The sequence below is a fragment of the Zalophus californianus genome, chromosome 4, assembly GCF_009762305.2.
Source record: "Zalophus californianus isolate mZalCal1 chromosome 4, mZalCal1.pri.v2, whole genome shotgun sequence".
NCBI lineage: Eukaryota > Metazoa > Chordata > Mammalia > Carnivora > Otariidae > Zalophus > Zalophus californianus.
This window is the reverse complement of record NC_045598.1, coordinates 76,995,262-77,020,142: the sequence shown is the minus strand read 5'-3', so window position 1 is coordinate 77,020,142 and position 24,881 is coordinate 76,995,262. Positions and strand designations below refer to the sequence as shown.

The 24,881-nt window shown below is 42.0% G+C and overlaps 1 protein-coding gene across 9 annotated transcripts in view; it reads left to right on the top strand.

The window, feature by feature from the left end:
• TGFBR3 (transforming growth factor beta receptor 3) overlaps positions 1-24,881 on the top strand; it is a 200,504-nt gene that overhangs the window by 115,812 nt on the left and 59,811 nt on the right. For 7 of the 9 annotated variants that reach the window (XM_027588651.2, XM_027589059.2, XM_027588972.2 and 4 more), the window contains exon 4: positions 9,587-9,724. The exons of 1 other annotated variant lie outside the window; for it this stretch is intronic. In XM_027588651.2, coding sequence (XP_027444452.1) covers positions 9,587-9,724 — 138 coding nt within the window. Of the gene's footprint in view, positions 1-9,586; positions 9,725-21,422; positions 21,632-24,881 lie in introns of those variants that run through there. One more of the 9 variants, XM_027589224.2, reaches the window with a different exon arrangement.

The window sequence follows — 24,881 nt, the reverse complement described above, 5'->3', positions numbered from 1 at the left end:
GGAATGTTATTCAGACTTCCTATATCTTAGGTCTTTTCCTTCTTTCTTTTAGTCTTTATTTCCCTTTTTCTTTTAGATTATTAATAAGTGCTTAAAATACTTTTAAAGATATAGAGAAACTTTAATAAATTTCTTACCAGGTAACCTGCTCTTTATTGTAGCTTCGTCCCTTTCCAGTTAGAACAAGTGAACTACTTTTAATGCTGTCTCAAGAAAATAGGAAATTTAAACCTTTCAGTACTGGCTTTAGGAAGATATTCCATCTTAGACACTTATAAACTACAGCGTGCCAAATTCTGTGTGCGTATTTTGGCAACTTCCTGTTTACTTTCTGTGATCACTGGTCTTTCCCTGAAAACTTATTGCAGGGCTCAGGCAAATTGATTCTGTGGAGGAAAATAGGCAAAAGTACAAGACTGTCATGTAAATATTGCAAACTACATTTGCTCTACTGTCAATTAGGCTGTTCTGACACAGTTCATTGCCTGAATTAAAAGCATTTAAAATTCCATGCCTCTGAAAAATAGTGGAACATTAAATCAAAGAAAATAATGTTTCTTCAGGGAAAATACTCCAAAAATACAGAATGATAACATGTTCTCCTGCTTTGGCTTCTGGGTTATTTCTCCCTTTCTCAAAGATAAGCCATGTAACATTGAAAAGTTCCTTTAAAAACATTTCCACTCAAAATCATAACCTGGTTGGATGAGACCAGAATATCCTTAGGGGGCCAGTACTGTGAACCTCAGGAGTTGTTTTTGTTAGAGCTTTCAAAGGAAACCAGACTTCACAGAATTCCCAGGTTTTTTCTTCCCTGACCAGAATTTAGTTTCCTTAGGGAGTCATTTGGTCTAATCCACATATCATCAGGGAGGCCCTGGAGTTCAAGGACTGATTGAGTTGCACCTTTGCTAATTCAGTGGGTTATAGAAATACAGAGGGTCTGTTTTTGCAGATTGCCAGAGCCGTAAAGTTCTCAGGCCCTCTCCACTTCCTGGTTTTGTAATTCTACATGTGCTCTGTTTGAGAAACAGCTGATCCACTTGGATGTGAAATGCAACCGGCGCCATTTTGAGTTCCACAGTGCACTCGTTCGTGAGAACAGTGAGCATTACTAAAGCTTTTATAGTAGAGGTAGAGAAGGATTTACATCAAAGCAACTCAAACAACTTTAGCTGGCAATGTAGACATCACAGTTCGTAAAAATGCTTGTTGCCCCATCCCTGTGGAGTTTTACCTACCTCCCAGCTTGTGCTAGCCTCCCATCATCTTGCTGGCAACTCAGCCCCCTGCCTTTCTTCCTTATCTTTTCTTTCCCAGAAGCAAAATAGTTCCTGCCTCTTACTCCTGTAGAGGAGGTCGCTGTGCTCTTCTCTGCCTCAAGGCCAACACCTAAGTTCAAGGTGGAGTGGGAAGGTAGGGCGAAAAAAGAGGACAACCCAAGACATGGATTCTACTCCCAGCATCGCCACTCTCTGGCCATATGATCTGGATAAAGTATTTACTTCTAAGCATCAGTTTCTTTGTCTTTAAAATGGGAATTATTAGATAATTAGGCAGAACAACTTCTGATGAGAGCAGCAAATCTTAACCCAGTGGAAGAACCCATGGACCTGCCTGCCCATTGTCTTCCCCCGGAATGCAATAATGATGGCTGTCCCTACTATGCCCACTACTATTCCTATTAACAACAGAGACACAAATGAAGTGTTTGTGAAGTCCATGCCTTAACAGTTACTCCTCTTCAGATTTCTCTTTCGTGCTAGAAAGATGACACTGTACACCCACTCACAATTCCTCCCCAGCTTCAGCTTAATATATAAGGCCCGGGGAATCCAGGTGCCGTCCTTTTATAGAGCTTAAAGTATCTTAAATCACTACCTGAACAACAGTGCATTTTGTGGGGGGTTGGTTGGTTGGTTTTTTTTCTATTACAAATTTGCTAACTTTAAGATGGTGCTCAAGCAGCAGTCTTTACTGATATCTGTGACTATATTTGGCTGGTGGAAATGATTAATTCAGTACTCAGATCATGTGAGAATTGGGTTCTTGCTACGCCTACTTTTTAAATCAGCTCCCATTGGTCACCTCAATGATTCTCTTTATTATGCAGATCTGTTCACCACAGTATTGACAAGCCAGCCACTCTGACATCCTATTACAGAAATATACATGCCAAAATACAGGTTTATTAAAAGTTAAGTAGCAAAACCAATTTGAAGCCCATTATAAAAAGTAGAAGTTGAGAGGAATTAAATTTACATAGTTCAGAGGCACCTGGGTAGCTCAGTCGGTTAAGTGTCCAACTCTTGATTTCTGCTCAGGTCATGATCCCACGGTGGTGAGATGGAGCCCCGTGTCCTGTTTAAGATTCTCTCTCTCCCTCTGCCCCCATCCACATGCATGCATGCTCTCTCTCTCTCTCTCTCTCAAATAAATAAATAAATAAATAAATAAATAAATAAATAAAATGCCCTGTCTCGAATTTAAAAAAACTTTTTTACACGGTCCTTAGTTATATGGTGCTTTGGTTACATAGTAGTGTTAAAAACAATAATAAAGTATTTGGAATGGGTCTGTTTATTAAATGTGACAGGGAATATAAAAAAATAAAAGCAAACTTTTTTACATTAATCATTGTGCAACTTACTGAATTCCTTTAATTTGTCTAGAATTTTAATTTCTAACCATTGTAGCATGCTTTGTTGCCTAAATGAAAAGTGTTTATTTTTTAATTTTTTAAAAGATTTTATTTATTCATTTGAGAGAGAGAGAGCACAATCAGGGGGAGGGGCAGAGGGAGAGGGAGAAGCAGACTCCCCACTGAGCTGGGAGTCTGACATGGGGCTCGATCCTAGGACCTGGAGATCGTGACCTGAGCTGAAGGCAGATGCTTAACCATCTGAGCCACCCAGGCATCCCAATGAAAAGTCTTTAAAATTCTATGTTCTAAGATATAGTAGAATGTTTGGTCAAAATTATTTATCTTTGTTATTTATCCCTGGGAAGGAAAACCTGCTCCAAAGGCTTTTTCACATTTTACCTATTTGTATATTCGTAACTGTTAAAGATAAAACAATTTCTGTGTGTGTGTGTGTGTGTGTGTATTTGCCTAGTGTGGTCCCCAAACATCGCATAAGTGCTGCTCTTGTACACACAACAGAGGCCCCACAGCCTGGGCGTGGCATCGGGGGTCCTCTCCTATGTACATTACCAGTCATTTTGGTAACATGAGTGGGAATCTGCTTTTCTTAAGTGTGTTTTTTAAAGTTCAAGTCAAACTTCATAGTGAAAGTTAATGTTCTCTTTACTAGTGCACGCCCATCCCTTTTGGCCAGAAAAACATGACACTATGACTCTGTAACCATTATTTGAATCATATTTCTTGAGTGACTTTTATTGGTTCTTCCATTTACTCTTTCAGAAAAGTTGTTGACTGCTCGCTAATTGCTCAGCTCTACGCTAGGCCCAAGGATGCAGAAATGAGTGTGACTCGGTTTCTGCCCTTGAAGAATGCCTTGAGGATTTCACAGCGTAAGGGGGAATGTGTGTGTGTAAATGACAAACATCTAAGCAGATGATTGCAGTGCAATGCAGAGGTGGAAACATGAGCATGGTCTGTGGGAGCACTGTTGAGCTCCAGCTCTGCCTGTGGATAGGGAAAGATTTCACTGATTTTGAACTGGACATACATGTCTTTCTGGGGGCTGGCAGGACAGTGCTGCACACCAGAATCCTGAAAGGCTCTGGTGTGTTGGCGACCTCCAGTATGATATTCAGATGGCAGATGCTTAATACTAACAGATGATGGAACAGTGGCTCTTGGTGTTAGACTTGCCATCAGCAGTGGCCTGCTGAGGGCTCCCACAGCGCTTCTACTCCAGAGCATGCCCACATCTGGGGTCTCCCCTTTCCCTACCTCTCTTCCCCATAGCGACTGAGCTGTGGGCTACTCTGGGAAGGAAGGGCCAGGGTCTCTAGAATCCCCTTGCAACTCTCCCAGGACCCCTGTAGAGGGCCATGACCTGTAGTTTCAGAAATATTCTTCTGTTTATATGAGCTCTTGCCCCTCAACCCCCAACCCAAATTTAGTTCCGAGTATTTTTCCAGGGCATTCAAAATATAGAGCAGAGAGGGCAGGCTTATTTCTGCATCAGATTTCAAGCTTTCATTTTAGGTCCCCCCTCCCCCCCCCCCCGCTGCCGTTTTGAGGTCATAATAGATTAGATTATTTTCAGAAGCTCCCAGGGAATCCTGAATCCTGTCCTTCTTTGGGGGAGGAGGAATTGGTTTTGGAATTGAGTGGCTGTATCCCTCTCATCACATTAAATGGTTTCAAGTCAAAACCATTGGGGAAAGAGCTTGATATCATTTGCCATAGCAGTGTGAAATCTCTGACCCCAAGCTGCTGAGACCGGAGAGAATGGTCGGTTGATTCCCTGGGTGGGGGCAGAGTCACTTAGGGGCTGGAGATTCCTTGAATTCAGTACCAACTGATGGATGTTTTTCTAGAAATTCAGAGAAATGTAAAAATAATATAATAAGGAAAATTTTTAAAAGCTCCAAATCCACCCCCCAAGAATATTTTAAGGGAATCTTTTTATACCAATTCCCAAATGGCAAAGGACAAGCGATGGCAAATAAAATGTCAGCTGTAGGGGGTTCCTTAGACCCGATTACACTTTCAAACGCTGTGGCAGCAACTAACTACTGTTTCCCACTCACAGCAATTGGTTGCACAATTCAGATGCATCTGGGGTCAGGTTTGAGCTCCTAAAAGTCATATTGCCCAGAGAGGTGAAATTTGAGTTCTGCTGTGGTCCCCCAACATCCTGAAAAATAGTGCATGTCTCATTGTCCTTCTGTGTAAATTATGGGTGCTATGAGACCCAGATTCAGGATGTTTTCAGTTACTACCCAGCACTGTTGCTAAGTGGATGTCCCCTTACCTCTGAATAGGGGAGAGATGATGGCTGTATCCAGACCAGGATGTGATTTTATGTTACGGGTCCTGGTTATAGACACACTGCTAGAGTTCTTTTCTTATCTGGCTTCTTGTAAACTGATTATTGGAGCATCCATTTCAGAGCATTTGGTCTGGTTTTAGAGAACAGGAGTCTCTCTGGTAGTGTTTTGGATGACTTCATTGTTTCATGGGTCCATAGGGACTGTTAATGAGAATCAGAAATGTTGAAATGGAACCTCACTGACACGTTAGCAAAATCAGACAGCTGTTCAGCTCTTATATCAGTTGTTTTGCTTTCTTTGCTGATGTTTGTCTGAACAAACCCCAGGAGTAGGGGGGTCTAACTGATAGGGAATTTTTGAAATCACTCTGGTAGAAATACCTTGCATCTCTACTATGAACCCTTAGAAATTCAAAACAATTTTCATATGGCATCTTTCCATAAAGGGGTGTTTGTTTTCTTTCCTGTAAGTACATAATTCATTTTCATAAAGTGATTTACAGAGTTTGAGACAATATGTAGTTTTTGCTTATCAAAGATAATTTTTGGAAAACTGAGAGGTCTTCACCCTAACAAGGTCCAGAGAAAATTGTCCTTGTTGTTTTCTGGTGATAACATGGACAAGGCCATGCTTCCTAAATGGGAGACAGGAAGTTTGTCTTTCCACTCTGAGGCTTTATGCTCCTTGGAGGGGCCTTGATTTTGGTCAAAATTGTATTCAGATTCCCCAGGAAAGCACTCAGAAAAGATTTACTTTGAATTTCTTTATAAAATAGAAGAAATACATTAATTACATCTGGTAGTTTGTTGAAGTACACAGATAACCTCAGAAGACCCAGTATAAATAGATGTCATAGAACAGATTAGCTTTCCATTAGCTCAGAACCAGTGAGCTTTTCCCCATTTAGGGGAAGGATGCAGTGTATGAGGGACAGTGTCTACATATGGGATGTGACAGATTAGATTTACTTGCATTTTCTCACGCTATTAGGAAGACTGAAAGGCGGCACTGTTTGAGACAAGATGAGAGCAGAACTCTTGGACTGGGCTTTACGGACCACTTTGTAGTCAAAGTACAGTTTTAGGAGGTCACTGAAACCCCAGAAACTGCATGGACAAATGTTTTATTTCTGAGTTGTCATCTAATAAGTTCTTTCTCTGAGAGGATGACCTGTTAAAACCAGAGGTATAATCTCTAGTTTAATTATGTGGAGTCATTTTGTTTCTGTTTCTGCCATTAGAATGTTCCTGCTCCTCTACAATGGACTCCTTAACCTGGATTAATGGGTACTTAACCTGGAATTCATGGGCCCTGCAGTGAATGTATTTTCTCTGACATTGCCTGCAAAATGTTGTGTGCATATGGGTTTTTGTGTGTGTGGTGAGAAGGTTCATCTGTTGCTCTGAGTTCTTAAATGCTTTGTTACTGCCAAAGGTTAACACAGAATCTACTAATTTAGAGACTAGTCATTTTTTCCTCATTTGGGGTGCATTCCCTTTAGTTTCATCAGCCTTCCCAGTCACATGGCCCCTAGTTTAGTTTGTTATCGCTAATGAACTAAGTAGTGACTCTTATTTCTATGTAAATGTAACATAGGCTTGAGCTGTCTGGATTGCCAAACTGGAAGTCATCGGATACCACGTGTATCATTTCTCCATGGGTTGTTTCTTTTCTGCAGCCTGCCTCAGCTCTGGTCTTCAAACCATGATCATGGGGCAATAATCCACCCACGAAAACCTTCAGCAATATGCTCTTATCTTTGTAATTATAGTCTATCCTGAGCTACAGTTGATTCTAAAGAGGATTTTCTTTCCCTTCCCTTCCCTTCCCTTCCCTTCCCTTTCTGCCTGAGAGAAAGTAGGGACCTTAGCCAGGAATTCTTGCAGATATTCTGGTGGGCATGTTCTCCCCACCACTGGGTGAGCTTTTATACCTTCATTCTTCGGTTGGTTGTTTTTGGTTGTCCTCTATCTTTCCCTCAGCAAGATTTATTCCAGTAGAGGAAGGTTGCTGAGGGGTTGGATGAGTGGGTGCTTGGGGGGACTCTCTGGTCCTGCCAAATGATCTTTTAAAAGAAGTATTGAGTATTTTTCTTTTAATTTCCCAATCATAGTGTGAATTCTTCTTCGCCAGATGGTTTTTGGGGCTTTGCCTGGGCCCTGTGTGCCAGAGTCGAAGATTCATCTTGGCCAGACGCTGCCACATATTGAAGAGGGAGCCGTTTCCAGGAAAGCTCAGAGCTGTGGCTCCTAGAAATCTTTCCTTGATTGTGTGAGCCAGGCCTTGACACTTTTGACCATCTGGAAAATTTTGGACCCCAGCACCAATATCTGTCTCATACACGCTTTTCTTTTCATTTCCTAAGTTTTTTTTTAATTCTTGTTCATTTGAGATATATATTTATTGCTATTTTATCTACACACTTCAAGAGTGGTATGCCTGAGGGCTGCAAAGGAAATCATCGGAAAAAGAGTTGGTGTACCCTCGGTGGATAGGCATGGCCATTCTTTGTGCCGTGATGGTGCTTGATAAACAATTTGGGAATGAATAACTCTGGAAACTTTTTACTGGCACATACTGTTCGTGACAGAGTGTTTCTTAGCAATTTTCAGGTACTCTTGAACAAGTAATGACTTCATTTCTCCTTTCTTCCCTCTCCGGAAGGTGTGTTTTCTATGGTGTGCATCTCTGTTCATGCCACATTCAGTTTGACGCTCTGCCCCTGCTCTGGTTCTGCAGCCTCTCTTGTTTACAGCAGCCACCAGTCTGTTTATTTCTAGATGCAGACAGCTGTGCAAAACGCTGTGGGGTAGAATTTGTACAACCAAGAAATGTGTTATTATGCTGCAGCCGTACTTGACATCACTGTTCATTAGTACTCTGCTTTTAGTACTTTGCATATGCCGAATGGTAAAAGTGGTCCTAGCTGTGTTGCAGAAATAGCTCATGATAGTATTGCTCATGTTTTAAAATTTTTCTGTAAAGTAGCTAGCTAAGTCCCTTTGAACCTATTAATATACTCAGCCTTTTTAACCTTTTAGATAACATAAGTTTATGAATCTGCTGTGATAAATCGGTCCTTGAAACAACTGTCTACTACTCTGTTTGAGCACAGTATTAAAGTAAGATATATCTTTGCCTACTATTTGCAGTCTATTTCAGAGATTAAGACACACACACTCAACAGTTAATGAATAGACATGATATTACGTACCATAGTGCAAATTATTAATAGAATAAAGTACTTTTGTCGCATTGGAAATTAGAAAATTAAATATCTAATTGGCACTCACTGAGTGCCTACCATGTGCTAAGGCATGGGTATTGAAAGTAAAGTTTGTTGCCTTATTAGCAGTGACCTGAGAGGCTACTGTGATAGGTGACATTGGTGTCCTAGGCAGTCCCTACAATAAAAGGCAGAGATACATTGAGATAGAAGTGGGCCAGCAGCCACTGGAAGATGTAAAATAGTCCAGCTTTGAGCGCTCTATCCCTGATGGCTCTCTAGGCTCAGATCATAGATGTAGGCCATTTAATCCTCATAAGGATTAGGCCTGAGATGTTCTGTTATTCCCAGTGTATTACTCGGTCTCTGTCTTGCCAACTAAAGTCATTTTTTGTGCTTTCCCTCTCATCACTTTCTGGTGCTCTTGGGTGAGTTCATTTTTTTAACATATGTGCTTCTTGGGTCTTGCCTCATCCCTCTGTCCAGAAAGCCAGTAGGAGACATGCTTCTGTGAAAGCATCTGCTATTTCTTTATGCACCCTTTTGCTTTTCTATGTTCATGTTGACCTACGTTGGCTGGTGCGCTCCAGGAAGATGTCATTGGACCCACTGTTTCCAGCTGTCCTCATAGGTGCTTTCTGATGATGTTAATGATGACAGTCATAACCTACAATAGTCCTTGATCTGCTATCAAAACTGGTCACACTTTTCTTATCCAGGCTTGAGGTTTTCTTCCCTGTTTTTTTTTTTTTTTTTTTGGACCAGGTTTATATACAATCAATATTTATTCTGTGTGTTCTCTGTGCTTCATTTTTTGGAAAACCCCTTCAAGCTCATAGTTGGGATGATGAAAGCACTGGCAGTTCCCCTTGGTAGCCCCTTTCCCTTAGCTTTTGGCACTTTTCTTTGGCAGAACTCACTTAACTTTTTAGAGGTTGGAGCTTACCTGGAAGAGAAGAAAGTCCTTTCTCTGGTGGTCCAGAGGGATGACCCATCCCCAGGGAATTCTGTACTCTCACTTTTCAGCTTCATCATTTGCCTTGTAGGAGAAGACAGTTCTGAGGGAAAGTCACTTTTGTTCTGCCTTTGCTAACTTTGAAAAAAAAAGTGTTCTGTTTATTTGTGTTCCACTATTACTGGGAGCTGAATCATGTTTGGTTGAGATTAGTGTGCGTTGAATTATACGAGGTAGCCATTTGTGTAGTAAAAAAAAAAAAAAAAGGCCAAATATTGGCAGTATCATCGAGTTCAACCTAATATATCTTATCCATAGACGCTGAACTAACTTACAGCTTTTCTTAACAGTGAGCTGTGAAAAGGCATTCCAAATGCTACGCTAAGTGAGTTTAATGGGGAGCCAGTGTTAAGATTCCTCTTTCGGTTGCTTCCTAGGTCACTCTACACCTCAATCCTATCTCCTCCGTCCACATTCACCACAAGCCTGTCGTGTTCCTGCTCAACTCCCCAAAGCCCCTGGTCTGGCATCTGAAGACAGAGAGGCTTGCGGTTGGGGTCTCTAGACTTTTCTTGGTAAGTGTTTGAAACCCTCCCAGACTATCCTTCACACTATCCTTAGGACTATAAGGACCCCAAACCTTTGCAGGTCTTTTTTAAAATTAAAGCTTATTTCATTGAAATAATACCCGAGTCCACAGTGTGTTAAATTTGAAGAATGCTCTTAGTGGGGTTTGGACGGTGGAGATAAGCAGTCACAGAAAACAAACATTGCACATGTGTGTCTGACTGTGGATGGAGGGTCCAGTCTAGTTTGCATGTCAGAGCAGGACCTGCAGTCATACTCTGTGTGGCCTGGGCTTTGGTCTCAGCTCTGAGACTCCTCTGGTGACATCAAGAGCAATGTAAACATTGTAAATAGCCTCTAGGTGTGTGGTCTCTGACCACAAAATAAATACACACAAGCCCATTCTATTTGTATATAACACAGGCCTACTTTCTGATACGAGGATCTGTTTGTTGAGAAAGTGACACAGCGAGTTCCAAAATGAAAACATTTGTATTTTATAAAAAAAATTGGAACCCAGCTCTTGTGGAAAGATCCAAATATTACCTACTATTTGTAAATCATGTCCTTTTGAGTTTGCCAGAACATTCAAGTTTGCTAGTTGTGGAGAAATTGATGGGTTGTTTGGATGGAATTTTTGGGGTATGATATCATGTCTGATGATGAGCAACACTGCCCTTCGCAGTGATAACTCATGTTGTCTATTGCTAGAGCTCCATGCTAATGTCCTTAACTGCAGAGACTCAGGCTTTTAAACCTCTTTGCCCCAAAGCATCCAGAACAAGAAGAGGCCTCAGTTAATCTTCTTTCTCTTGCAGAGTGAGCACACTTTGCCAATTAATGACTCTTAATCCAGATCTATATTTTCTTGTCATGACCTGATGACAAGAAAATACTTTTGACCTTGTCAAAAGTATTTGAAGAATACTTTTAAAAACTCAAAGATACCTATTGAATAAAGTAGGAGTCTGTAATCAATACAGCTAATAAGTAGACAAATTAGTAAAAAGGGATAAGGGACAGCTCTTCTTTTCAGTCAAATGCCAATCAATAATATAGAGGGAATGGTGGAGTTAGAAATTCCTGATTTTGTAATCATTTATAGTAAAAGTTTATTGGACAGGAATCATCAATAGAAGCTAAATGTAGGGGCACCTAGGTGGCTCAGTTGGTTAAGCAACTATTGATTTCGGCTCAAGTCATGATCTCAGGGTCATGAGACCAAGCCCCACATCAGGCTCTGTGCTCAGCAGGGAATCTGCTTGGGAGTCACTCTCTCCCTCCCCCTGCTCTTGTGCTCTCTTCCTCTCTCTCTAAAATAAATAAATAAATCTTAAAAAAAAAAAAGCGGGGGGAAGAAGAAGCTAAATATAGCAAAGGTGAAGGGAGTTTGAGGAATCGTATATTTACATAGTCTCAAATTAGTTATTAATAACAAAAGAAAAAACAGTAACTATATACAGTAGGGATACCCAACAATACCTCAACCAAGTGATCAAAGTTAACATCACCAATATGGTGCAGGTAAACATTGTATGCCTTTAAATGAAACAGCATCGTTTATGTTGTATTCTAGCCAAACAAGCACATAACCTGAATCTAGTCATGAGGAGACATTGGACAAAACCAAATTGAGTAACATTCTTTCAAACCCAGATAGGACTTATTCTATAAGCTCTTACCCCAGACTGCTGCTTTCATACTCATAGTCATTGTCTGTCTCCTGTAATTAAAGGTACTTGTGACAGTAAGTGGAATGGCTATGATCATGAAGTCTATGTACATTTAGCCCTTAGAGTGCTGCTGAGCTATATTGTCCCAATACTGTAGGCACTAGCTATGGGTGAGCTGTTTAAATTTAAATTAACTAAAATTACAAATATATTGGGGCACGTGGGTGGCTCAGTCGGTTAAGCGCCCGACTCTTTAGTTTAGGCTCAGGTCATGATCTCAGGGTCCTGGGATCAAGCCCGGCGTCCAGCTCTGCACTCAGCATGGAGTCTGCTTAAGCTTCTTTTCTCCCTCTGCCTCTCTGCCTCCATGCTTGCTCTCTCAAATAAATAAATAAATAAGATCTTTAAAAAAATAAGATTACAAATATAGTTCCTTAGGCATACCAGCCCTATTGCAGGTACTCAATAGCTATATGAGGCTACCACACTGGGCTGTTTATGGGAGAGGTTATGAACAAAGGCTTTGCCCACCCTCCTTTGAATGCAAATAGTAATTTGAGGCAGATTATTTTATTTCTGTGAGCCTGATTTTCCTCACCTGTAATATGGGAAAATTAACAGTCCCTGCATCACGGGGTTGTTATCTTGATTAGATGAGATTACATGTAACATGTTTAGTATAGTGCCTAACCCCATTACCTGCTGTTATTGTGACTGTTTGTTATTAATCATAGTAAAGAACACTTGGGAAGGATGTTGAATCTATATTTCTAATTATAAAGGTCTGGCTTATCCTGTTCAAGATTGAAACGAGTTCCTATTTTTCTGGGCTACAGGTCCAGATGTAAAGTGGGGGCCACATATATCATAGTTGTACTGGTCACTTTTGGGATTCTTCATGAACCTACCACTCCATGCGTTTTAATGGAAAGTATCTTAGCCCTAATTATTATTTATTTGCCTTAGTTTTGTTTAAGATCTATAAGCACTGTTTCTGGGCCACCAGTTTAAAATGTACTAACAATGAAAAAAGGAGATGGCTTTAATTAACAATTTAACATCATCCCTATTTGGAGTTAATCCTACAGAAGGAGATTGCAGGGCAAGTGATGAACCTAAAATTACCAATAAAGGGGAGACAGCATTGGGAGAAGGCAAGGATTTAAATTCAGGGACACTTGAGCTCTGCTTTGTTGTCCAGCAGGCTTTCTTTAGGGAGAATGGTTTCCTCCCCTGTGTACATTCCTTCAAGGTAGAACATCTTTTGTTCCTTCGGGTTCTCAGGTCAGTGGATGGGTGATGCAAACTCTCTCATAAGCTGGGTAGCTCTCCCTAAGAGAGAGTGTGTGAAGTGAAGAAGGGAAGGCAAGCTCTTCCCTTGCTCTGTGTAGCTGGAAAGGAATTTCAGGGTCTGCTCATCCACTGGACAGCTGTTGCAGCAGAGGGATCTGCTGCTGGATAGAAAACCCGTGGTGAATTCTGTTTATCCATTTACAGTAGTTAAGAGTTAAAGTTTGGTGATAAGATAATTACATTATTTTACAAACACTTTAGAAGGCCCATGGAATTTTCAGAAACTGGGGCTTAGCCGTTTCCATCATTGACTTCTCCCAGGTTACCCAGCGAACTCAGAGTTGCAGAGGAGAGAGGCAGTCTTTTTGGGGGGTGGGAGACAGAAGAAGAGGGAGAGAGAGAATCTCCAGCAGGCTTCCTGCTGAGCACAGAGCCCAAGGCAGGGCTCAGTCTCACAGCCCTGAAATCACGACCTGAGCCAAAATCAAGAGGTGCACGCTGAGCCACCCAGGCGCAATCTCTTGGTTCTTAGTCTAAGATGTGTGTGTCTGCATTACTGCCTTAAAGCGGTCTTTACTTTCCAGATAGAGTTACAATACTAAGCAGTTTTGGTTTGTTTTTTTCTTTTAAGTAGGATGGTGAGAAAAGTTAAAGCAATGGTATTACTCCTCTGTTCAGGATGACCTTTTAATTTAACTTGACACGTCTGCATTATAGCTGCCCCGACTTAAAAAGGGAACCTTTTTAAGTTAGTTAGTTAGCAGGGGCTTGTGTTGCTCTGTCTCAGCCACCCATGAGTGACTAGAAACATTATACTTTAATAGTGTCTGATAAAGGTATCTGGCTCTTTCTGTCAAATCATTCTAGGCCTTCTTAGGATTTCACAGTATGGGCAAGAAGGAGCATATCAGGTAGGGGGAGAGTGTGGGATTGAGTTTCCTCTGCGAGTGCAGTTCCTTTATCTGGTTGTTCTGGTTACATAGGAAACAGAGTGGGATGAAGAGTGATCGTTTCATTGTCAAGTAGTGAGTCTTTGAGTATGAGTGTCTCTTTCACACACGTGCACACACACATGTACGTGCACGTGCGCATGCATGATGGAGTTGTCACAGCTGTGTAGATTTTCTTTTGTAGGGTGTATGGATGGCCCAGAGAATATTGAATTGGTTAGAGTTGTCCCTCAATGCAATTAGAAATAAGAATAACCCTACTCTCTCAGTCTGCAAAAACTTTATTTATGTAATTATTTCCACACTGAAGAAAAAGCATAGCTCAACTGGGCAATAAATATCTGAACTGTCAACCTGAGTTTGCTTAAAAAAAAAAAAAAAGATTGGGACAATACTAGATTGTCTTTAGAAATATGCTACAATTTGAATAGACATTTCATCAAAGAAAAAACACAAATGGCCAATAAGCACACGAAAACATGTTCAATTTCATTAGTCATTAGGAAAATACAGGCTTAAAACCACAACGAGATGCCACTTCACACCTAGGATGGCTCTAATAAAAAAGGCAGATAATAACAAGTGCTGTTGAGGATGTAGGGAAATTGGAACCCTCATAAATGGCTGGCAGGAACGTAAAATGGTGCCTTTGAAGACAATTGGGCAAAACATATGTCTACAGAAAAACTTGCCCACAAGTGTTCATAGCAGCATTATTCTTAACAACCCAAAAGTGGAAACATCCCAAATATCCATTAACTGATAGATGGGTTAAAAAAATGTATATCAATGCAATGGAATATTATTTGGCTATTAAAAGGAGTGGCATGTTGATACATACCACAGTATGGATGAACCTTGAAAACATTGTAAGTGAAAAAAGCCAGACACAAAAGGCCGCATGTTGTGTAATTCCATTTGTTTCCAGAACGGGCAAATCCATAGAGACAGAAAGTACATCAGTGATTACGAAGGCTGGTGGGACGGGAGAATGAGGAATGACTACTAATGGTATGCAGTTTCTCTGGGGAATGGTAAAAATGTTCTGGAATTAGGGGGAGACGAACCAGGAGGGATGATGGACTCTGAAAAACAGACTGAGGTTTCTAGAGGGGAGGAGGGTGGGGGGATGGGTTGGCCTGGTGATGGGTATTAAAGAGGGCACATTCTGCATGGAGCACTGGGTGTTATGAACAAACAATGAATCATGGAACACTACACCAAAACAAATGATGTAATATATGGTGATTAACATAACAATAAAAAATTTTAAAAAAATGTTCTGGAATTAGGTAGTGATGATTAGATTACAACTGTGAATATACTAAAAACCCTGAATTGTACAGATTAAAAGGATGTATATTATAATATGTGAATTATATCTCAATTAAGTTGTTAGAAAAAAATTCTCTCCAGCACTCTTTTTAAAAATTAAGGTGTAGGGGCCCCTGGGTGGCTCAGTCGGTTAAGCGTCTGCCTTCGGCTCAGGTCATGATCCCAGGGTCCTGGGATTGAGCCCTGTGTCTGGCTCCCTGCTCGGCGGGGAGCCTGCTTCTCCCTCTCCCTCTCCCTCTGCCGCTCCCCCTGCTTGTGCTCACTCTATCTCTCTGTCTAATAAATAAATAAAATCTTAAAAAAATAATAAAAATTGAGATGTAAAACCAATGAATTGGATTTAAAAATATATCTTTTTACTTTATTCCATGTACCTGATTTTTGTTTCGTTTTGTTTTAATCTTGTTTTATTGTATTCTGAACCTAAGTGTGCTTTCCTGCGAGGTCCACAGACTCAGAGCCCTGGGACAAGAAGAAATGGCTCAAGATGAGACCTAAAATGTCTAATCCAGAGGCCTTGGCCAGCCTTTTATTCTTTTATGGCCAGCCTTTTAATGTCTCATCATGTCAGTGTTAGTTGTTCTACATTCTTATAAGGAAGAAAGGCATCTAAGAGGAACAAAGTCAAAAAATAAGCAGCAATTTCTTCCAGTCTCATTAGTCCTTGGGATTACTGTGCTGCAACTTCTATTTTCCAGCCATTAACATTAAAAAGAAGGAAATGTATGTATACATGTGTATGTTTGAGTGGAGGTATGGAGTGGGAGAGGATATTGGTTTCTAAGATAAGGTTTCCAGAGTTGACAGATTTACAGGATGCCCATTAAATTTGAAATTCAAATAAACAACAATTACTTCTTTTTTATATGCCTATATGATATGTTGGGCATACTTACTCTAAAAATTTATTCACTGTTGGGCCCCTGGGTGGCTCAGTTGGTTAAGCGACTGCCTTCGGCTCAGGTCATGATCCTGGAGTCCCGGGATGGAGTCCCACATCGGGCTCCCTGCTCAGGGGGGAGTCTGCTTCTCCTTCTGACCCTCCTCCCTCTCGTGCTTTCTGTCTCTCATTCTCTCTCTCTCTCAAATAAATAAAATCTTCAAAAAAAAACTATTCACTGTTTATCTGAAAGTCAAATTTAACTAGCTGTTCCGTATTTTATCAGGCAGCTCTACTCAGAGGTAATTCAGATTTTTGTTTCTGCTGAATACCCTGGCCTGGGTACCAGGAGGCCTGAGTACTAGGGGGCTGTGCCACTAACTAGTTCTGTATCATTGAACAAAATCACTTCACTCCTTGGGCCTCAGTTTCCTCATCTCTAAAGTGAGGAGATGGCACTAGCCAGTCTCTAAAGAGACTCTCTGATTCTTTGATAATACGGCTCTAGATATTATATTCCAGTTTAATTGCAAACAGAAAATGGTAATCTGAACATTGCCTCTTCAGCAAATCCAAGTAAATATCAGGGCAGGGCAGTTGAAAAAAAAAATGAGAGAAACCAATCGCTATGCTCTTGGCTTTGGAATAAAAACAAATCAAAATTTAATCCTAATGAAAAATGTAAATTAATGCCAGGAACATGCTTAATATTTAAAATCTAGTTTTGTGTTTCTGAGATCGGGGGGAGGGGTCGGTGAAGAGCCCGGGGTTTCCAAAATCTGGTTTATTCCTTGTACTTCAACTTGGGGGAAAAAAAGGTCTAACTATTTTGGGCCTCTGCCACCAAACCACAGGCAGTTCTCTGGTCTGCACTGCAGTTTGGATGACTGACAAGGCTCAGTGAAAAACAAGTGCTATTTGTTTTCCTGTGCCCAGTATTTAACTGGAAATCAGAAGGCGAAATTTCCAATCAGTTGTTAAATAGCCCCAGATGTGCGCTCAGCTCCGCTCGAGGAAGGGACATGCACAGCCTATAACACGGCACATGTCCACGCATTCCTTTTCATGACTCCAAGTGATGTGTAAGTGAGAGTTGTAGTATCCAAAAATGCCCTTTGAATAACTCAGGCATTCGCGTTTGGTTGTGGAGGAGGGAACTTTAAAAAAAAAAAAAAAAAATTCCTGTATCCTCCACTATGTTGCATTTAAAAATCTGGAAATGATTTTTTTTTTCTTTTCGAAATTCCTCCTTTCCCTTGTTTGGCAGCTCTCCCCACATTTAGAAAAACATGAGATGAGCATACCTGAGATGACAGTTTATGCATCTACTTGTTCGTTCATCCCACACCTGGTTTTTAGTGCCTGCAGGCTATTGCAAACCAAGGCTAGGTATGGAGGATTCCAGAGAGAAATAGAGTGGACTGCCTGCCCTCGAGGAGCTGCCTGCTAGAGATAGTGAAGAGATTGGGAATTGCAGTTCAGCGTGAGAAGTGCCGTTGTTGGATCCCAAAGAGGGGAGAAGATGAGAATCCTCCTCTTCCGAATGCAGTGAAGGCAGCTCCGTCTGTGAGGCGAGCCGGGGAGCAGCACGGGTCAGGGTTGCAGACATGAGCACAGCTTTTGCTCGACCTCAAGCGTCACTCCTGTATACTAGGAGCATGCTGCCTAGGGGTCCGCATACACCATTTTGGATTTTCCAGTGAGGCTTTCCCCAAATAAATTCTCTCTCAGAGGCAGATTAAATAACTAAACATTTCAAGATTGGTTCTTCTTCTTTTTAAAAAATGTCTCTTGCGGAATGACTCACTGTGCCCTGTGGGATATTCCAAGTGGTTGTGTACCATGCATTTTTGTTCCAAAGACTGCTTATCTGTTGGTTTTGTGGCTTGTCCATAAGAGCCCTAATTGTACGGGGCTTGATCCTCTCATGAACTAGGGTCAGTCAACTACCATATTTCCTAGGAACGAGTTTCTGGCCCATTTGTGGTAAGAGAGCTCTTCCTAAATGTCACTGTGGCAATTCGAGTGTTGGAAAGAGGCCAGTTTCAGCTGGTAATCCTTGTCCAGAAAGAGTTTCTTGGAAGACTTCCTAGGATTTATCTTAACTTGCCGGGTTAAGGCTTGTGAATGTTGCCCGTGAGTGGCCCCTCAGCCTTATGAGGTTTGCCTGGGTGTATTCTTCTTGATCAAGACATCCTGTCCTGGAGGGTTCACGCAAGCGTCGACTTTTCCTGGCTCAGCTGGACTTGCTGTGTCATGTCTGTGTGCAGGCCTGGGCCGCATCTCTGTGAAGGCTTTGCTTTCATTCAACAAATTGAGGTTAAATAAACTTGATTTCACCGAGGGGGGAAGGCTGGTTTCTTTGCGTAAGAGTTCCATTACTTGCTTTAAGGCTTTATGGTCCAAGGCTAATCTGGCAATCTGATGGAGCTGCCCCTCCCAAGCTTTGGGCAATTGTATCAAACATGACATCGCTGGTGCCCTTGGTTAATGCCGTAGGCAGCCTCCAAGGGGCTGTTTGGTAGAAAAGTGAGTGTTTGTTAAGGGAGGTTGCAGAATATTTTCTTGTGTTATGGGAGGGGGAGAAACCTGTTTCCTGGGAGACTGTGGTGAGGCTGGCTTGAAAGCTCGTGGCTGTGCCTTGGTCCTCTCATAAGTTGTAGACAGTGAGGCTCTTGGTAAGCATTCCCCACAGGTGGCCTGCATTCCCCGTCTCTGACGGGGACTGCATGATGGCCTGCCTCCTTCCTGGGCACAGAGTCTTTGGGTTTATTTGAGGCAGCCCAAATCTGGCACTCCAAACCTCCATCATCCAACCCCCTGGCTTGGAAGCTGATTTCTGCAGAAGAAAAGGCCCCTTTGGCCTTTCTTGTTTCTTTGTCCGAAGTAGAAGTGTATCCCAAGAACAGTTTTTGCTCTCGGTTTTTGCCCTTGGTGCTAACACCCGGTCCTCAGATGGCCTCTGAATGCCCCTGGGCCAGGGAGTTCTTTTCACTCTGCTCCTGCCTTGTCCCATGAGGGTGGGTGAATGACTCAGCTGTGATCCTCGGACCCAGAGTGTACCCAGAAGTCAGGGGCTTATCCATCTGCCACCTCTGCCAAAAGCCCCCAAAAGCCCATTTGATCTCTAGCCTTTATCACAGAGAGCCTGTTCTGGAGATTCTATAGTTTCTGGCTGATACAGGCTGCTGGGTGATGTTCAGAGCTACTGTTTGGAGCCAGCCCTGCTCCAACCCTTGAAAACAGGGTTCATATATCCTTTTCTGGCAGATTGGACAAGAAGGCAATGGTCCAGTCACAGTGAGGAATGAATTGTGGCCTGTCAACCTTACCGTCTGTCAGACAACCCTCGTTGCCTTTTTTGAATCTATGTATACATGTATGTGTACATTTGACAAACAGAGCGTGAGCCATGTGCTAGGCACTCTTCCAGGCACTTTATATATATTACCTTATTTAACCTTCATAACAAGCCTATGAAGTAGGTCCTATTATTTTCCTCATTTTAACATGAGGGAATCCATTTCCATAACAGAGGTTTGTTCACTTGGTAAGTGATCAGTAAGAACCTTTATGGTCTATTATCTCCCGGTGTTCTATTGCTTGGAGGCTATGGTGGGGCTCTGTCTACCCAGCTGTACTGATTTCTTGAGTTCAGTAGCTGACTACTCCATGGTAGTGGAGTAGGAACAGCTCTCCAGTGGGAAAGAAAGTCTGTGTTTCTGTTGTCAGCTCTGCTTTCTACCAGCTGTGTGGCTTGGACAGATCCTGTAGCTTCTCTGAGTGTTAATTTCCTTGTCTATAAAATGGAACTTAGATTATCCATCGTGATAAAGAGGAATTCTGTAAAGGGAATTCTAAGAACCTATTTAGAGCCAAGCACTTGTAAATTTCCATTTGTGCCCTTGAACCTGGGTTGGCAGACTGGATGTAACTTAAAAGAAAAATAAAAGAATCTTCCCTGGTGAGGGATTTCCCAGGAGCACATTTGGAGGGCAAAAACAGATTGAGGATCATGGCAAGTAATAGTAATGATGCCAACGTTTTATTTTTTTCCTGAAAAATAACCTTTCTTTTCTTTCTTTTTCTTTTTTTTTTTTTTTTTAGAGAAAGAGTGCACGAGCGTGCCCGTGCACGCATGAGTGTAGGGGTAGGGGTAGGGGTGAATCTTAAGCAGAGGGAAGGAGAGAATTTTAAGCAGGCTCAATATTGAGCCTGACATGGGGCTTGATCTCATGACCCTGAGATGGTGACCTGAGCTGAAATCAAGATTTGGATGCTCAACTGACTAAGCCACCCAGGCTCCTCTGAAAAATACCCTTTAGATGGCAAGTGCACTTTAAATTTTGGGTCATGCTCATCCTAAAATCCTGCTAACATTGGCGGATGAGAAAGGGTAAATTTAGGAGTCTGTAGAGCTCATTTTCTAAGACCATCAAGGGTCCCTGTGTGGCCTGGGACTCTACTTTGGAAAACTGTACATTATAAAGCAGCTCATGCTTCATTAATTTGGTAACCTGTGTGGACTGAGTCTCTCTTTCAGGTGGAGTGACATATTTTGCTTCTCTTTGTATATTCACATATAGTATCATTTTTTGTAACATTGCCATGGGAGATTAGAGTATTGGTTTTGTAGTGGCTCACATTCAAGTTTGTGCATGTTTATATTCCGAGGGCAACATCTCAGAGCTTTCCTCTTGGACCTGTGTAAACATGTTGGGTGTTAAGAACAGAGGACAGTTTCAGTCCTTTAGTTCTTTATAGTTCAGCAAAAATAAAAATTAAAAGCAGAGGGTGACCATCATGAATGTTTTGAGGAAAAGTGTCAAATATGTTTTAAGTCGTTTTAGTAAAAGAAAGTAATCTGGTTGTAGATACAATATAAAAAAACACCCAAGAATTTTTAAATGGTTTCATGGACTTGTGTTTCTTGAATGCGTGATTGGCAGATACCATAATCACATGGCTCATGAATATGTAGCATTACAAATTATGACTGTAGGTTCATGGGCATGGAAGTTATTATTTCTTTAAAACAAACTTAAAAAAAAAAACACTGAGTCATGATATATGGTTAATAGAAAACATGTTTCAGATCACGTTTCACATCACGTGGCTTTGGAGGAAATAGGCAAGCACAGCCCTCCCAGGAATTGGGTAGGGAGAGTGTGTGATTTTCCTCTTTCAGACTGTAGGGCTTAGTCCTCATTTGGGAGGTAAATATTTCAGTACCATTCCAGTACTTTATGTGAGTTTGTTTTTACTGGACTTTATGCACAAAATACACCAAAGTATAATCTCAATGCCTTTCTGTGTGGGCACTGTTATGAGTCCTAGGACCCATCTGCATAGATCCTATTTACATAGAAACCTAAAGTCTAGAGAAATGCCTGTTGTCTTTTTTTCCTCTAGAATGGAATTAGTAAATACTTGACACAGCAGGTGTTTTGGAAATACTGATGTGTTTTTCTTTGCTTTATTTGTTTTTCTTGCTTTGCTCTCTTTTCCCAAGCAGGCAGCTCCAAAAAGAGATTTGTCTGCACAGGAGTCAGGGGAAAGGAATAGGAGTGGTAAAAGTTGGGGTTAGGGCAGGACAGAAGAGGGAGAGGAGATGATCCTGATTGTCTACATGCTGCCCTTTGACCAATGCCAAAGTCATGTAAATATGTGAAGCTGGGTGTTTGAGCAGAGCAGAGCTGCCCCAAGGAGCTATTCAACCTGAATAGCAGGCATTCATCCAACCGATAACTCAAGCTCCAAATGGACCACAGCTCAGCTTACAAGGTGTGTGTTTGATTCCTGGAACAGATTTTCCTCTGAGATGTCAGCAGGCATTTCTTTATCTTTGGGGGGCTGTGGCTCCTCTGATTTCACAAGGCCCATTTCTTTCTTTTTAGATGTGCAAGAAGATGACTCCATCCATGACTTGGCTTTACTCTCTTCCTCTTGGCTTTTTTTTCCCCCCCTTTTTTCTAGCAGCGCAGAGGAGAGGATTCTTGCTTGATCTGTATACAATCCTGTTCATGCTTGACAAAGATTATTTGGAATTTAAATAATACGTGGATCTACAGTCTAGAGCAGTGATCCTCGAGTATGCCTTGGAATTATGGGGGTGGTGGGAGGAAGGTTATAATGCAGTTTCCTGGACCCTACCTTCCTACCCATCCTGGAATCTGCAGGATGATTAAACTGGTCTAAGGATCACACTTTGTGAAGTATTGGCCTTGAGGAGGCTTCTTGACATTAGTTTATGTTCTGAGACCAGATCAAGAAGCAGATGGATAGACTGATATTATCGGTGCTTCCTTATAGTCATACTGGAGGAGGTTCTAGAGCAGTGCTGTCCAATAGAAATAAAATGTGAACCACAGAGGCAATTTAAAATCTTCTATTAGTGCATTTAAAAAAGTAAAAGAAATGGGGCACCTAGATGGTTCAGTCGGTTAAACATCTGCCTTTGGCTCAGGTCATGATCCCAGGGCCCTGGGATGGAGTTCTACTTCAGGGTCCCTGCTTAGTGGGGAGTCTGCTTCTCCCTCTGCCCCTCCCCCCTCTGGTGCTCACGCTCTCTCTCTCTCAAATAAATAAATAAAATCTTTTAAAAAGGTAAAAGAAATAAGTGAAATTAATTGTAATGGCATATGTAATTTAACCCAGGATAGTCAAATAATATCATTTAACATGTAATCAATAAAAAAATTGTTGAGATCTCTTTACTTTTTTCTTGTGCTATATGACACAGTACAAAGTCTGGTATGTAGTTTACATTTACAGCACAGGTCAGTTTCCCTAGCCATATTTCAAGTGTGCAGCGGTGGCGTGTGGCTTGTGGCTACTATGCTGGACAGCTGTGGAGCAAGTACAGGCTGCCCCAAGCCATTGGCAGACGTGTGATCGATCACGGCGCTCCTCGTTTCTCCACGACTTCTCTATGTGAATGACCTCTGAAACTTTCTCAGTGACAGAACTTTAGGCAGGTACTACCAGTTGATCAGACCTTAAGATTCATTGATTCATTAAACAAGTACTTCTTGACTCTCTTTTCCATACACAACACGATTGTAGGTGCTTGGGATATCCCCACGAGCAAAGCAGACGAGGATCCCAGCCTCTGAGGGAGCTTACAAGCTGGTGGGAGGAGATGGGCAATCAGCATAATAAATAAGTAAATTATATGATATTTAGGAAGGTGACTATTCAATCTAATAGCAATAAGAACATGGAAAGCAGGTTTGGGCGGGGGGCATCAGGATTGCTAGAGTGGGGCTTCTGGGGGGTTGGATTGTAATTTTAAATAGGCCCCATGAGAATGTAACATGGGAGGGGCCTTGAAGAGGGTGAGGTGAAACTTCAGATGAGACTTCTTTATCAGGATCGTTCATCTGGGAGCGTTCTTTGTGAGGTGAGGGCAGTGAGGCAGGGGACAGGACGAGACGAGTCCTTATGGGATGGCACCGTCCTCTGCGAAGTTTCTGTCTCCCCACTCACTGAAGACCAAACCAACCTGGGGGAGGCCCGGAGGGATACTGTGAGGCAACCACCAGGCCTCTGAGTCAGCCGATGTGCTGAGTTAAGTGCTAAAACAGAGAACCCCTTTTCCAGGAAAATGGTGACGGCACCCATCAGCCAGGATTTGTTCACTTCACTTGGGCTTGGGAGATAAATCGTGAGGCTTCCGTGGATCTGTTTAGGACCTTAAGAGTTAAAGCTTAAATGCAGGTGTGGAAACAAAAGGGCTGGTTGCCTCTTTTGCTTTTTTCTTGCTCTTTTTGGACAAGATTGTTGAATCTGATCCAGAAAAAATAATAAACTTGGCTCTCGTTGCCTAGCTGTAAGTTCTTGTAATAAAACTCCCAGCACTGGCAGATAGAGTAATGTTCTGCTCTTTAAAAAAAAAAAATCTGGTAGCATAACCAGAATCGAAAATACAAATGTGTGTGGTTCAAGCAGGGAAGAGCATTCAGGAGAAGAGGTGGCTCCGTGTGCATCTCGGCAGCCCAGGGGTGGTTGGGCAGTAAAGTGCTTCACGGTTGCCCCTTCAACAGACGCTTACTTGCTAAGGATCAGGATTCTTGTAGCTCAGTGCTCCGTTCATTCCCACAGGAAGATGTTTGTCATGTCAGGGAATGTCAGAGGATTGGGTTTTAATTAGCAAGCAGGAGGAAAGTTCACTGAATTTGGGGAGGCGGGGGGGGAAGACATGGAACTACTGAATGATTTAGTAATTGGTTTTTAGTTGGAGTTATTGGGTGAAAAAGCAAATTGTGGGGTTTAAAGATTGGCTAAAAGATCATTTCCCAGGCAGTGAGGGAAGTAAGGAGTTTGGGTTACAGGAACAAAGAAATTGTGGCCTATCCTTTCCTGTAAGTAACAGAACTGAGTTCCATTCAACAAGCAATTACCAAGTCCCTGCTTTGTGCCAAGCTCTGTGCCAGGCCCGGGGATTTAGAATGAACAAGGTGCTTTCTTGGCCCTCCGGTGTTGTTCTTCTGTCAGGTTTGCTGATAGTCAACAGTTCATGTGAGAGAGGGGCTAGACTAGAGGTGTGACAAGACACCTGTGTCCCGCTCCACCTTGAGGAGAGGAGGCGAGTTGGGGAGGCTTGGAAAGAGCGGTCCAGGTGGGGAGCAGAATGTAAAAATATTTCAGAGCCTGAAGCAGCAGGCTGTGTCTGCCGCTGAGTGACTCCGAATGGTGAGTAGATGGGGGAGGGGTGGGGAGAGGCCCTCTCTGGCCATATGCCATCTAAGATGCTTAGATACTACCCTGCATCATCATGTGTTGACTTTTTAGAAAGATCTCTCAGGTGCCAGGGTGGAGGAAGGAGATAGGATTGGCGGCTTGGAAGATAGGGGGTGATTGTAATCCTTGAGATACAGGTTGCTTGAGATATTCGAATCAAAAGTGGGGTGGTAGCATGGCAAGAACCTACAAATAAGGTGGAGAATGGGGGATAGAATAAATAGCCTTGGAAAGTTTCTGCCGTTTATCTGAATATAAAATCCTTGCTCTTCACATTTTCTTAAACAATTCC